Source organism: Anarhichas minor, unplaced genomic scaffold (genome assembly GCF_050575085.1).
Source record: "Anarhichas minor isolate MPS153535 unplaced genomic scaffold, ASM5057508v1 ptg000040l, whole genome shotgun sequence".
Taxonomy (NCBI): Eukaryota; Metazoa; Chordata; class Actinopteri; order Perciformes; family Anarhichadidae; genus Anarhichas; species Anarhichas minor.
In genome coordinates, this window is record NW_027466486.1 from 11,587,093 (window position 1) to 11,603,368 (window position 16,276).

General features: G+C 43.6%; 1 protein-coding gene across 1 annotated transcript in view; it reads right to left on the reverse strand.

Moving 5' to 3' along the window:
* Nucleotides 1–16,276, reverse strand: part of dlgap2a (discs, large (Drosophila) homolog-associated protein 2a) — a 133,249-nt gene that overhangs the window by 14,256 nt on the left and 102,717 nt on the right. The window contains exons 9-10 of the mRNA XM_076108120.1: nucleotides 11,017–11,167; nucleotides 9,852–10,065 (exon numbers count right to left, since the gene is read on the reverse strand). Of these exons, the coding sequence (XP_075964235.1) occupies nucleotides 9,852–10,065; nucleotides 11,017–11,167 (365 nt within the window). The remainder of the gene's footprint in view (nucleotides 1–9,851; nucleotides 10,066–11,016; nucleotides 11,168–16,276) is intronic.

Here is a 16,276-nt window from a genome sequence, read left to right on the forward strand (position 1 = left end):
GTGGATCCGTGCCGACAGGATGAGAGGGTGAGAGAGAGGGTGTGTGTGTGTGTGTGTGTGTGAGATAGAGAGTGGAAGATAAATCAGGGAGCGAGGAGAGAAAAAAAGTAGGAAATAGATGACCCATTCAGGGTTCATGATTCAGCAGGAGGACCAAAATAGAGCCATTATTAGCCAGCCAGTCGTGCAAAGGGGAGCCATAATTCCTGCTCCCATCTTGGCAGTGGCAGCGTTACTCAGCATTTTAAGATTTCATCTGAAGTCAACACAGCCCGTGCACACTCGCACACTCGCTCGCAGTAAAAGTGTGCACATCAACAAAATGATTCACTATAATCGTACAAAAAATGTGAAAACAAAGCGGTGTGCAGACTCTCATAAGCACAAACGAAGCTCATCAATTGCAATAAACTGTCATATTGAACATCATGTTGCCTGTTTCATCTGACAAAGTACTGAACAACCACAGCTGGATTAACAATGAGGCAACTGCGGTGCAGTGTGGTTGTGCCGACAGTATTTCAATTAATTGCAGATTTTTTGGCAAGGAATTTGCCCCACAATATCAAGGCGCGTCCTGCGTTACCTAATCTTGTGGCCCTGTCTTGTTTTCAGACTTTACTTCGGCTTTTATCAGCGGTTCTCAAACCGTTCGGGAAATCCACTGCAAGGCGAATGGGGGGGGGGGGGGGGGGGGGGGGGGATGCAGGGTGCATCCAAAGTTGAATTAATTAGATTTATCAGATTCATTTGTGAAGGAACAATGGCCGAGCAAGCATGGCTATCAAGATATATTCAGGCAGTAAAACAACATGTCAAGTAAAAGATGGTCAGATTTTGGACACGGAAGAAATAAAAAAGAAAAGTGGAGTAGATAGTGTGAATGTAGAATATGAACAGCTTCAATTATTGGCGTCTAGACCCCGACCTGGCCACTCCCCACAAGGAAACACCAAGCTCAACAAAGCAAGAAGTGGGGAGTGATGATAACTTCCCCCCTTGGGGAGTGTCAATTCATATTTTTGAGCGAGTGCTTAATATAGAGCATATTCCTAAACAACTTTGTGCTGAATCAAATGGCCTAAAACTGACACATGTGGAAAGCTAAGGACAAGGTAGCGCACCAACATTTAGGAACTGTTTTCTGGTGTACTGTACGCACAGAGGCAACCACAGAATAACTTATTATGTAGCATGCATTAAATATATAAACACTAGTTTGGATCTAAAGCCATTTAGCATCTAAACAATTGTCAATATGCCTCTATAAACATCTCCATGATAGCAACATGTTTCCTTGTATACCAGGTTTTAGGAAACAGTATGTAAGGTGAGTACAGTTTAAAAGAGGTGCGTCAACAACAGCGGCATCGTTAGAAGCTGCTTAATGTATCCATTGTGAATACTCCATTTAATCTCTCTCTCGCTCTCTTTCTCACACACACACACACAGACACACACACACACACAGTACAAGTACAAACAACTACCAGTGTGCCAATGAGTTTGATTAACGTGAGACACAAAGGCAGTGATTCAACCACTCCATCTCTGTAGGACCTCTCTATTTATCAGGACTGGCTTGTATGCTAACATGGGGGTGGGGTAGGGGGGAGCTGAGTGACACGTCGTTAAGAGTCTTTCTTCCCCGTTGGATTTATCACTGTAAAGGAAATGCAGCAGTTTGTTTTGCAGCAGGCTTTTAAGGATATGTAAATGATCTTGGGTCGAGGGAGGGAGAGGAAGAGCGATGGCCAACTCCGTTATTGGCACTGTGAGTGTTGCAGGCAATAAAGACATTGTTGTAAAAAACAGCTAACTATAGATAACAAAATAAAACAGACTCAGAGTCTTTACTCCAACTCGCTTAACCGACCCTGGATGGTTTGCAAAAGTTTAAAGATTGTGATGAAACGCCGAGAACAGAAACACTTTTTGCACCAAAGAAAACAACCCTTTAGCAGCAAATAGAGACATTTCACAGAGAGATTCTATCGATCTGCGGATCAAAGACGTTCCTTTGTTTGGCCTATAATGCCTCAGATCAAGTCACACTGCAGAGGCCGTCTTCAAGTAGCTCTCCTGCTCCTGGTCCCGGTGACACATCTGCATGTCACCAGTTAGATGCATGCCACTGGGCTCTTAACCTCACCCTGCATGAAAACAAATCAGCTTCTCGTCCACTAGATGGGTCACTTAATAATGGAAACATGCTGGTGTGTGCGCGCTCGTGTGATATCGCACACTTTGAGATGGAGGGACGCTCTGTCATGGCTACAGAGTTAAACAAAAGGAGGATTGTTTCAGGGAAGGGAGGCGTAGTAAAGGTGTAGCGGAGCAACTGCGTCCTTCAATCGAGCTGCTATGGAGTCAAGTGCTTCATGAAAAAAGATGTTGTCGCGTGAATGACTCATTTTGTATTCAATAAACTCCTAATTGCTAGTTAGAATATCGCCGCTTGCTCGCTGCATGGTGACTCGTAGTTCATTAAACGTGTGAGCAATTGCATAAACATTATTTCAACATGTGCTTAACAACAACTTGCTCGAGGACAACTCGAAGTTTCATTGAAATCTCTGGCATTGAAGCGGAGCAATGGAGGATGCCCCAGGTAGCAGGATTACCTGGGGTTTGTTGGGGAGTCCGATCAATGCTGCAGGTGGAGGGGAGGCAGAACTGGATCCCTGAAAACAAGGGAGTGGGGTGGGTATTCAGAAAAGTGGGCATTTCTGCCCAAACATAAAGTACAATCTATCCACTACACAAAACATACGCAGAGTGGACATTAGGTAACCAGCACTCACACAATTGCTACTTTTTTTCCATCTTTGAATGTTTACTTATTATACATATCTGATGTTTATTGTAGACCATTTTCAGATAGACACGGAGAGACTTTTTTTTTTTTTATTGAGGTTGGTGTAACACATCACCTCCCGACATGGTCTTACCACTGACCGGAAACTGCTACACTCTTACAAGATGACCAAATATAGAAAATAGATTCCAAAGAGCACGTTTAATGAAATGAAAGCTGACGCCCGTCAAGGTCTAGTGTACTCCCATGGTGTCGCAGTACAGTGGCAGATGTTGGTCTTGTGTGATCCATACAAACCAGGGATCAATTGATTTTTTTTACCAGTCTGGGATGAGTGGAGATTATTTCTTGAAAATGTAATGTCATTTTGCTGATGTGTTCTTGATACCAGTATACATTTTTTTTACTTGTAATCGGGTAAGAATGCATTTTCATTTCTGTTTTTATGAACGTAGCATTTTGAATGTATTATGTGGCAAGTGCTTGTTGAGGTGCAAGATCACGATCCCAATTTAACCTTGTAATTGGAGAATGTTTCTGCAATTACACTCCCCTTAATCTGTAAGACATTCACAATAAAGGAAAGTAAATGAATGCGGAAAGCAATCAAAACAATTATGTGAACTGCAGTAGAGCAGTTCACTCTTCTGGCAGGCCACTGAGGTTATTGGTTTCCTTGTAACGCCTTTGAAATAATATAATGTAAATCTTGTGTTCTAGGAAACACAAAGACAGCAAGCATGTTTTTTTCTGCTAAATATACCTTCTTAAGCAGACATTTCACAGCTACTCATCAGCATCATTGCCTCGGTTACAAAGTTATTATACGCATAGATCTTAACGCATGACTGTCCTGAAACAGTTTATATTTGGATTATATCTTATGAATAAACACTGCAGTACAGGGTCAACTATGTGCTACTTTGAGACAAATATGTCGCAAATGAAAAGTTAACCATGGAAGGGGTCCAGGGAGGAATAGGGTGGTGCCTTTGATGCCGGTGAAATGAGCAAAAAGAATACAACAATACAACCTAATTAACTTCCAACCCCTTTGAAAACCTTTCAGAGTCAGTCAATTTAGCAAAACTTCCATAAAGTGCTCTGCGCATATTCAATTGGAGACAACACACACAGGAAAATCCTTTTCTGGCAGCTCACTGATGTTCAGCTGAAAGACTCTTTTTGTTCCAGCACACTTTATTAGAGCACAGACTTCAGTGGGCGATTCCATATAGAGCCCGTTAATTGGACAGATAGCACAGATGTATCTTGTGATTTGCCTGGCTCTTTAGTCGTTCATTGCTGGTCGCAGAAGTCTGCGTATTCTGCGGTATGTAGGCTCCTTTCATTGCACGGAATATCAAAATGAAACAATGAACAGAACCAAATACTTACAATGAGGCACTGTATATGAAATGCACAAAATATATTGAGGCCATCTGTCATGCACCATTACATCATTTTCATCATTCAGTATCACACATGTTATATCATATTTTGTACACCTCTTTTCAGGAAGGAGCACAATTCAACATGTCATTACACTTATGTCCCAGTACTAAATTCTTCGTCTTTGATTCCTGAGCATTGACATATCTTACATTTAAAAAATCACCTCTCAACAAGGCCTGTTATTACTATAGTCAGATTAGCAGACAAATTAAATTGATTTTGTGTATTTTCTCGATACATTTACCCTTATACTTATTGTCCAGCAACGTTGTGTGTGTATATATGCTGTATGTTTGGCAGCAAAGTGTATGCGCATGTGTAACATGAGGTTGCGTGTACAAAGAGGCTACATACCATAACTGTACTGGTTCGTCATATTTGAGCGGGAATTTAAATAATGGGAGTTACTTTCTATTTTCTGTTAACAGTACAATATTCCAGCTCAGTCGAGGCTTGTGCAAAACATCATTCCACAGCATCACACCCTTTTTCTTTATACCCGCAGAGTCCATCCAACAGCTCACATAGTAAACAGTATGCTTTCATAGTTATATGATAACTGCGAAGATTTACTTCACTCCACTCTAGAGTGACAATAAACAGAGAGCTCACAAATAAGTACAGGGAAGGAAAGTTTCCATCATCATTGCAAGGGTTGTCAGGACCTTGCATACATTAGGCCATCTTGTAGTCTATAACAGAGCTCCAAAAGAGTCTGTCAAAATAGATGTGTCAAATGTCTTTGATGTAATACACTGACAGAACAAGAACATTCATTATTAGTGTATCCAATGATTAAAAAGGCAGTACTGTCCTGGAAGATAATTCACATCAGTGGTGACAACAGCTTCAGAAAAATTCATACTGCTTTCAATAAATGTCTTTAAAGCAGGGTTGTTCAGTTAATTCATCACCGCCAAGGGTTCATCGCATTCTTGCAGTATGGTGCAATCACCTGTTTTTTTTTTCTGCTGCTACAAATGCAGTCTTTTTTCATGGGATATTAATGCAGGTTTGTGTATGAGGAAGTCCTTGCTTTGAATGCCAATGCTCACATGGCATTTAGATCTGCACGGTGCACTCCAGCGTACTGGCAGCTATAAACCGTGAGCTATAAATATACTTTGAGCTACATTTTGTCTGCTGAGAATGAGGTATGAGCTCACAGAGTAAGAGACACGTATGTGATTTCTGCACTGTTGTACTCGTATCTCCCGCTCCAGAGTTCCACGCTGTTACTCCTGTGCATATTTTTTGGTTGCTGGCCCCTCCTCTGCCACCTGTACCACAGAAAGGCCTGCTCGCTTGAGGAGCTCTCCGGACTACCTGGGATCTCTTCTCCCACAAGTTCCCCATACTCCTGGGATTCAGCCATACATTCCAGTGTTTCTGCAATCATATCATCTGGCTCCATGGGTGCAAGATCCACTGAGGGTATGTCTTGGAGATCTGGTGGTGATGAATCTGTATCTGGTGGAAGGGGATCTGGGGCTGGACTTGTGGGTCCAAAGTCTATTTCCAATGATGTATCAGGAGATACTGAACTCGGAGGGGATATTGTGACAGTGACCTGTGGTAGTGGGACCTTGTGTATTTCTGAGGCTACATCCTGAAGCATGTGAGCTAAGCGATACTCAATAGCTGGATCCAAACAGACAGATTCTGTTGACAGTGAAGGATCCAAGGGGCACACTGTGGCAGGGTCAACAGTGGGTAGGGATGAACTTGAACTATCTGATTGGTAGAGGGGTGGATCTAAATCCTCTGTAATAGATGGAGAGTCAACACTCAGGTCAAACGGATCTGGTTCAGGGTCCATAAACACAGAGTCAAGATCATCTTCATCAAAGGAAGTCAGCATGACTAAATCAAAGTGGACCAGATCGGCATGATATATAGGGGTGGTATCAAGTGGTTCAGGAAGGGGTGGCCACTCTGAGTCTTCTGGGTCAGTGTCGGGTTGAGTTTCTACTAAAGTGGAAGCAAAGGCTGAGGCCGATGTCATTTGCTCTGGGGGAGGGTCAGAAGGATCATCTGGAAAGGTGATAATGGGCTCTGGATTTGTGTCACTATCAGTTGGACTTGTAGGAGAATCTGTGTCAAGGTACTCTGACACCACAATGGATGGACATATGATGTCAGTCTCTAAATTACATGATGTAGCAGTATCAAGATCAAGTGTGGGTGAGCCACAGACCGAGAATGGGCCTCGACTAACAGGGTCAGATGAGGACACTATTGGTAAGTCTGATGGTTTTGATTCTAATTCTGTTGGGTCTGCAGGATCTGGATCATCTAATCCTGAATATGGTAAAGACACAGCAGCAGGGTCTTGAGACACTGGATCTAGTTCTTCCACAGTGATAGGATCCGGAGACTCTGAATCTGACATGATGTCACAATCACGTTCCTCAGGTGGAGACACAGTAACTACAGGAACCGGATGTGGTATCTGTATCTTATCACTTTCAATTAGTTCTGAGTCTGTGGATTTCATGTCATCAGGGTGAGATGGTTCAGTATCGGAATAGGACTCATTAGCTGGGCCTGTAGCTATTAGCTGTGCAGTGACTGGCATTTGTTGTTCCACTGTCACAGAATCCTGTGGGCTCTCAAGGGCTGCTTCTGAGGAAATTGGCACTGTACCATGACTGGTGACTGGCTCATTAGTGACCATGTCAGATGAACTCATAATTGCATTGTCTGATGGCTCTAGCTCTGTTTCTGGTTTAGCTCTAGAGGGCAGAGCAGTCAAATCAAATGTCTCTGGTTCTGCTGCCCTAACAGAGCCTGGAAGTATTGGATCCAAAGAAAGTGGTATGGCACTCTCCACATACATTGACTGTGGACAGGCAAGAATGCTTGGGTCCATAGAGAGCTGTTTCGGCAGATTTCTGCGGCCTCCTTTCTTTTCCTCCTTCTCCTCTGGACAATTGACCGCTGCATCTGCAGTGCTTTGCCGGACCAGGACCTTGCTTCTGGCCTGGGTCCCCACAGACACTTTTGAGATCTTGGGTTTCTTCTCTCTAGCTCCCCCAGTGCCTCCATCTGCCGCAGAGGTTCCAAGTCCGCCTGCTCCTACACCTACACCTACACCTGCCCCTCCCCTTGGTCCTGTCCCTGCCCCTGCCCCTGCCTCTGCCCCTACACCTACACCTACACCTACACCTACCCCTGCCCCTGCCCTTGGTCCTGTCCCTGCCCCTGTACCTGCCCCTACACCTACACCTACACCTACCCCTGCCCCTCCCCTTGGTCCTGTCCCTGTCCCTGCCCCAACCCGTCCACCTGAACCCACCTCAGCTCCAGCAGCCATGTTGCCACCTTGGGGAGACCAAGTGTTGTAATGCTGCGTGAAAGTGTTGAAATTACTGTTGAAAGCACGAAGCTCTACACAGAGGTCCCTCCTTAGATCGGCTAGCTCTCGACGCATGGCTGAGACCTCTTCCTTCCACTGCATGCTGATAGCTGCAGCCAAGGTAGCCGACTCTTTGATACTGGCCTGGATGGCTTTTGGCGATGGCCGTTCTGGGGCACTAGATCTGGGGGATCTGAAGAGGCTTGGAGAAACAGGTGGTCCAGACAGAGGTTTGGCTGTAGTGCCCATGTTATCTTGTTGGTAAAGCCTGTCTCTTCTGATGGGGCAGCCTAGATCATCATGAGCCAAAGGGGCCGTGTCTGCCAAATCCTCAAGTACACTGGCCTGGTCGGGTAAACAAGAGTCTTCCTGCACATAATTTCTATCTGGAAGACAAATATGAATACGTCTCTGTAATATGGCCACAGGTGTGAGCAGCTGGAGAGAATGTGCTTTTTATTGCTACAAAAGCAGTAACATCAAATCATGCACTGAATGCCATGAGTCAAAATAAGATAATAGCAGAAATCTACAACAACTAAGTGCTAACCTTGTGATTATTGCCCCAATTCACTCATCTGTATACTGTAGATGTGTATAGAAGTATTTTTATTCTAGAATTTTTATTATCTGTGATATAATCATACATTACGGTGCTGAAAACCAGTGTAACACTGGGAAAGTACTCCCATTTTGACTCATTTCCATTAATGGTTTACACTGCCTTCTCAACCTTAATTTGAAGCATGCATTCTTTGCATCTTTTCAATGCACAAAGCTGAAACTCCTAGCTCCCGGAAAACATCACAGAGAATGGACAATATTTCTAATAAATGAGGTGTAAGAACAATCTTTGCATGCTCGTCTGCTTTCAGTCGAGGTAAAGAAATGTGTACTTTGTGCAATGAAAAGAGGCAAAGATGAGCAAAGCTTCCAAACCGTTTTCCATCAATCAGGAAGTATAGTATGAACCCTATTGAAAAAGTGAGGTCCAGTTTGACAGATTGATTCGCAGCACCAATTGCCTCATGTCTAAAATAGTGGCGAAATCTATCACATACCAAACTCTGTATCCTAAAAATGGAAATATATTTGAGTTTACTGAGAAAGCAGTGAAAGTAAACATTTATGAAGAATTGATCATAAGCACAGCTCCAGATGGCCACACCTCTAACCTTCCCTATTATAGTCCAACTGATGTTGTTAGTTCATGAATCTACTGTGGGAAAAGGTGGAATCCGCTCAGACTTCTCATCCCGGACACTTTTTCTTCTTTTCTTCCAACATCCTTCATCTGCACAAGGACGCATCATTTCCTCTGTGAAGCCAGCAATCACGGGAATCGTTGAAACCACCAGAAGCTTACAATATATAATCAAAGCTGAGTATCGGAAATGGATGCACGCGTCAGCTGAGTAGCTTTTGATTTATTGTAACAAGTTTGCATTATGTGATTATTATATATGTGACGAACCAGTGTGACAGTTCAGTTACCAGTATATTCATTGTCGGCATTAGATAATTCATGATCCAGGTCTAGACACAATAGTGTGCACTTCTGTAATGTGATCTCATTGTGAGTAAACAGGAGCTTTGCAATGATACAAAATAATTTGTGTGAAGTGAAAAATCTGTGTGCGAAGAAACCTCATAGTATATGCTGTGATATTTAAGTGTAAACTGGGTTTACAAGTTAACAATGCAGACTTTGCATACTGGAATTTCCCCATTTCTTTGCCCTGTTCGCAACAAAGCCGTATGTAAGTGTCAAAAGTGTCATCCTGTGGCACCACAAAGAAAGTCAGACTTCCAAAATGTAGAGGAAAAAGCAGCCATGTTCTTATCCTGACCTGAGTTTGTTCTTCAGACAATTTCCATTTGTGATTTTCAATAGGGTTCATAGCTTTACTCTCTGATGCATCCAATGGATGAGCAGATGAAGCACTGTATCCAAAATACAGTTGGATGAACTAGCACAGCTCACAAGTGGTAGCTACGGTAATCATACGTCCATCAAAAACAATGGAAACACACAAGAGTGATTCATGCAGCGATATGAAGCTGTGTGCACTAACTGCTCTATATTCATCCATTAACACACGTTAATGCCAAATGTAAGCTTTTGGTGTTAATTTGTAAGTACAAATAAATAAAAATACCAACATCCAGGATGACACACATTGAGTTGTGCGGATTGAAATAATGTCAAAATGCCCTTACCTGTGGTCGACCTGATGGTGGAGGTGACAGAGGCCATGGGGGGGATGCAGTCATCGTCTTGGGAGTAGCCGGCCTGGATGGCTCGCAGGTAGCTGTGACTCCGGGTTCTGAAGCAGCCGGGCAGGTCCAAAGCCTCCATGGCCTGGGATTCGACCTCACTGAACACCGACTCGCACACCGATTCAAACTGGCCGTTTATTTCTGTTTCACTCACCTGTGAGAAAGAAAAGCCGTCAGCAATGCTTTCTCCATTGTTAAAGCAAGTGAGGTTATTTCTTTGTTCATCTGGAGAAATTAATTGGTCGGTTGTAAAAACCTCACATTGTGTTCTCTGTCAATTTCCCTTCAAATAAAAACAAAGTATTTCAGACAAACAAGTTGCTAAAATCAAAGAAATGCGTGTGTTAAAAAGACAGCAGAGAGATCAAAGGAAGATGTGTTCTTATAATGTCACAAAAAACACACTAGAAGATAACCTGCGTGCTGGTTCAGTAGATCTCGCTTTGTGTGAATACAACCAAACAGCATGGTGTACATTTTCATTAAATCAAGGTCATACCTTATCAGAGAGTTTGCCGTAAAAGATTTGTTGTTGATGTTGACCAGAAGTATTTCTGTTTCCTATTACAGATGGGTTTGATGCATCGAGTAATGTCTTTGGATACTGACTTGTTTGGCAATATCAAGAATCAAAGATAAACATCTTATTCTATCGGGATTTTGAATTAGGAGTTTAGTTGAGCTTTTAAGACTCTGAAGAAATCAATATGCCCCTCATTTAAGAGGTAGATGAATATCTCATCAACCCCTGCTGGAGTCTTTTAATCTATCCAGATAAACAGTGTGCAATGAACTGTCATAAACAAATATGTGTCAGTAAAATGAAGCCAAAAAAAAGGGATGTTTGTGTGGGTTATTGAAAAACGATATCTACACGGTAGGAGAATCAAAATTATGTTTAGGACAGTCATGCTTTTTCAGGAGTTTCAGGAGTTTTAAATGAACAACTTTGGTGTGAAATTATTCCAATCCCTTTCATTGAATACTCCCTGGGACCTCTTCAGGGTCCCTGAGCAGCCCCCAGTGTACAAACCACCGCTCCCCAGGACAAGTTTGGATTTGAAAAGCCCTCCTAATTGAAAGGGCGCAGACTCACCTGGCTCACTTGGCTAACACAGCTAGCCTGACTGAGGGTGCTGACTGCCCGCATGTAGCTCTGGTTCCTGGAGCGAAACTTGGGAGAGTTGTAGTTGGCAGAGGGATCCAGGGCAATGCTTGGGTGCATGTCCCTGGTGGCTTGCAAGTGGTAGCTCTGACTGAACAGAGAGAGAAAAAAAGAGAAGCAGCAAGGGAGTGGGACTTCAGCCATGGTGAGGATGTCTTCAGCAAGTCAATAAAACACAATTTAACTAATAACCAAAGCAGTTTGTCCAGTGGCTACAGGTGTAACACGATGGCAAACACAATTAAGTGTTCTCCTCTGGGCAACCTGAACTTAAGAAGGAGACAGTTATGACATTGGGCGTCTCCCCCACTAGACTGATGTCTTCACCAGCGTCCTCAAAAAGGCAGTTCGATTTCTGTTGTGCTGAAACACCCAATCAATGCTTGGAAATGAGGGAAATGCAAAACAGGAGCTAGTTAGTGAGCAAGCGCTTCAGAGAGCACCCCGGTGTCGGCCAGGTCAATTAAATGTGCTACCCCAGCAGTGCAGCAGGGAAGGTCAGAAAGCCAAGCCTGGTTTGAAATCTGCTGGAGAGAAGACAAATAGAAAAACATGCGAGAAGAAAGGCACTTTAAGTAAACTAGAGAATGCTATGTGAGTCACATTAGGAATACCAAAGTGAGTTTTCCTCCGCCAGAGCCATTTCTAATGGCAGGCAGAGATGAGTAAGCAGTTTCGGGGCTTTTTATAGAGATAAACACTGGTGTTTGGCAGCGAGGAAAATGCCAGCGTGATTAAAAGTCCCCCAATCCATCTTGTAATGCTGAAGCAAGGCTGTGTGTGTTTGCAAAGTAATATCAACCTTCTTAACATCCGAAGAAACCCGAGAGCAGGAACGTCCAGAGATTAAGTCTGAATAAAGTAAAGTAACACAACTGAAAATGGGAAGAAGTACGGCGGTGTAATGTATAGCGGTGAATCAAATCAAATCTATTTTGTGCTTAACAGAGCCCCATCCTTTGCCAGTATGAGCTGGCTTCCCCAGGTGACCTCTCATTGACTGGTCTTGAGTGTTTGCTCCGTGAGGCGTTCATATTGGGTATGTCAGCAGGGCAGCGAGCCAGCTGGCTCCGCCGTCTGACCACTGCAACATGGCAGCAACAGAGAGGCAAGGGGAGGGGTGGCGCTGTGGAGCCTGTATTCACCTCAAGTCTGCAGCAAAATTGGTGATGTAGTTACGCATGTCACTGTTGATTTTATCCAGGCGGTAAGAGCTGTGGGTAGAGAAGAAAACAGAGTTACTGGGTCCCACAAGTGGGAGTTGGATGGATGTGACGTCACTGGGCACAAGTCTAATGGAGCTGGCCCTGTATGGGATCTGTGGTGAACTGAATGTTTGCTTGGGAGAAATGCTGCAAACATTAGAGCAATACAATATGACCGACATGGGCCTCAAGTAATGTTACAGGTACATTACGCTGGCAGTAAGAATTGCCTGGTCATGGCAATATCTTATAAATGAAACATGAACAGACACGTTATGAGGAGTGTATTATGGATTTTGTCTCGCAGTAGGCGTACACACACACACACACACACACACACACACACACACACACACACGCACACACACACATACACACACACATACGTACACACACACAGACTGTCTGCCACCACTGACCAAAAATGATTACAAAGCACTTGATGACAAAATGCTGCACACAAAATACAATTACACGACATCATAAAACACATTCTTCCCCTATGTGGCGAATTAATTGCTTAATTGAGCCAAGTGAGAATTTAAAAAAAAAACATCCTTCCCTGAGGAATGAAACTTAGTCGAGCTTTATAGCTGACAAGATCTGATATAAGTGCACCAGCTGAGGAATAACTGAGGCATACTTCGTCAGTCCATGCCTGTAGAAATGTCTATTATCGTCAGTTGAGTGAAGGGAGCCTGTTTTAAGAAAGCATTGGCCCTTTATCAAATCACGCCAGAGCAAGATTCCTCTAATGCCTCTGATTGGTGCTAATCCACTGCCATTGTTGACCAATATTAAGGCAAGGCATGATGGGAATCTGACACCTCCTGCCTTTCACGCTGCCAATGGAAGTACTCTGTGGTTAAACAAAGCCCGGCCTCGACAGTAGCTGGCGTGTGCTAATTTCTGAGGAGAAACGTTGAAAGTAAAGGCAGTTGATTGAAAGAACAGAAGGAACGAGGACAAAGGACAAGGACAAAGACGATTTTGCAAGAAGGGTTGACATAGTGCTAACACAAGTACAAACTTGAGAGCACAAGGATGAGACTTGTGTCTGCTAGTTTTCTTCCTGGCGTAAAAAAATGCACCGCAAAGCCCTGTGGAGGATAATTACTTAATCATGTGTTTAATACACTTTGCAACGAGTGTATTCACAGTCTCCTCACTCTGTCTTGTAAAGCACACACAACGGTATACTGTGTGTTCCGTTCAAGCCACTAGCACAGAGATCAATACAGCAGTTGACACCTTTCTGAAGGTAGCCTGATCAATCTTTGACATGGTATTAAGTGTTACAGGCAGAGAGGTGTTGAGAAAAAAGCCCTGGCCAACAGAAAGGTAAGATAACTATGCATGACACGTCCCACGCAGCCACAGATCAATGGTCGGGAATCCGGCTATTGACCTTGAGCTCTGAGGGAAAAACTCTCATACCCAATGCAGAAATGAGTAATTACATTAAGTCAAATCAGGAATTATCGAATGCTTTGCGATTGCTAACTCTGATTAATTATGGTGCCTCAAGAAGCTAATCATGGATGGGGGGGGGGCAAACAAACGTGAGTTATTTTCGAAAACTGTCAAAAAATGGGCGGGTTTGATTGACTTGTGGTGTTTAGACACCGGGCCAAAGTCATTTAAAGAGAAGTGAAGTTGCCCGAGATGGATGTTAATTGTCGATGTTCTTCTGTGCACGTGTGTGTCAATGCAACCTGCTATCAGACTCATTATGCTGTTGGTTAATAGTGAAATTTGCCAGATGTCATTCCGTTCCCATCATCGTTAATCTATTTTTAAACATCTTTGGCAGGTCTTACTACTGCACAAAAAAAAAAAAAGCTGATTCATATTCAATTCATCATAGCTGTCGGCTCACGGGACGTACAGGACCCCAAGGTTAAGTTGTAATGGAACGGGGGCTTGGAGGGTGTAAATGATTATTAATTAAAACAATCATTGACATCTAATTTTCCCTCTAGTGCGCAGGCTGTTCCAGCTCAGCGGGCCCGTGACTGTGATGTATTCTTTATTGGTGTGACGAACAAAGAGGCCGACCTGTCAACCGCGAGAGAGCTTGAAAGAGGGAAAGATGGAGGCGGGTGACAACCTGACAGTCTGTTCTCACTTTAACATGATTTGCTTCAGGGAGCCGATGTTGTCAAATTTGTCTTTGACCCGTCTGCATGGCCCCGCGGGACATCAAATTGCTACAAGAGCAGAGGAAATCCAACCCGCACCTTGTCTGTCTTGAATCCAATCTAATTCCATCCCAACACGCCCAATGGACCGTAATAGCATGAGAGCTCTCATGTCAGGTCGCATCCGCGGAGCCTTTTATGTGTGGACTCAAAACAGTGACAGATATGGATTACAGCACAATGGTGCCAAGGACTCAGCCTATGTACTCTGTAAAAAGTTGAGAATATCTTTGTCTAAGTGGGTGATTTTAAACGTTAGAGTGTTAAACAACTGTTGTCAACAACTCTGAGTATTTCCCCCTTTTGCCCAAAAGCTGTCTTCACCAGCGTTTGGTTTCCTGTCCCTTTGGGATCCTTTGGTAGAAAACGATCACAGACAGACGGGTTTGCAAAAATGAGTGTGCCGCCGTGTATCCTTTAGTGTTGTCAGCTGATTTATGGGAATTAAAGTGCCCTGCACTTTGAAGCTGATCTGTACCCTGTTCCTATCAACCTCACTGGTCTTCTTCTTGTGCTGCTGTAATGCAATGTTTTCCTCCAGGGATAAATAAAATGTGATCTCATCTTATCTTTTAAATTAGCTATTTAAAGAGTTGTGACCCACTGAGTGGGTCATTCTAAGTTGAAAAATGAACATGTTAGTGCTCCATGACACTGTTTCTAAATGACCTCACACATGTCTTTTACCTTTCTATTTCTGTAATGCAATTTCTTGTTATTCACTGGCCAAAAAAGACGGCAGTATCAATATATATATATATATATCTGCCTTTACCTAATATTGATCTCACATCGTTGCAATCAGAAGAAAAAAATGATATTTCCGAGGATGCACAAAACTGATATATGTCCATTTAATTCAAGAGCAAAGAGACCATATTATGGCATTCTTTAGAGTGGGTTCAGTGTCGTATCAGGACTCTTCTTCTGTCAATGGACTCAGACGCAGGCCACACAGGCTGATCCATGCTGGTCAATATCTTCCTTTCAGCTGAGCCCAGCATGACCCTCGGCCTGAGCACGGAGCGAGCCATTATTTAGAGGGGCCTTGGAGTACAATAACTGCAACCGATAGCCCTTCCTGCTGTTGCATCCTCATAAATCATTCACTGTTTACAGCTATTCAAAATGGATAGCCAGGGGAAGCTGTGCAAGATGTGGGGAAATGAGCATACCTCACTGTAGCTGCCTCATACATTACCTCACACTCTAAAAGAGCCGTTGAAAAGGCTGCATCCTCTCCGACAGATATCATTATGGTCCGGCCTGATCGCAATCAATAACGTTCGATTTGTCATTATATATCCTTGGGGATGAGTTACTGGCATATTATGTAAGCATGCTATTGCCTGTTGCCTAGGACTGTAAAAGCTGAACATCTCTGCTGCCCCTCTTCTATCTCCTGTCATCCTGCAGAGAGATGTCCAAAAACACTCTGCCAGAGATGCTCATCGTTTATTCTGTTTGTGCGTTTTCATCAGGCTCAGGCTAACAGTCAACATTAGCGGATTCTGTGGGTGCTGCTCGCTGCGGTTTCCGAGCTTCCGGGGAAAAATGCTGTTCTCTCCGAGAGAGAAGCAATTCCAAAGCCTCTGCTGAATGGCAATGACCACGGGGTCGTCGGCGCGCAGAGCGAGGGACGAGGACATGACAATAAGAGTGAGGGAATCATCAGCGTTATTCGATGTGTGTATATCCCCGCCTCTCGCTGTGACTGTCCGACATCACATACTGCAGCGACGTGTCTGTCACAGGCCACACTCTACACTGAGGTCAGATACAAGGTCTTCCCTG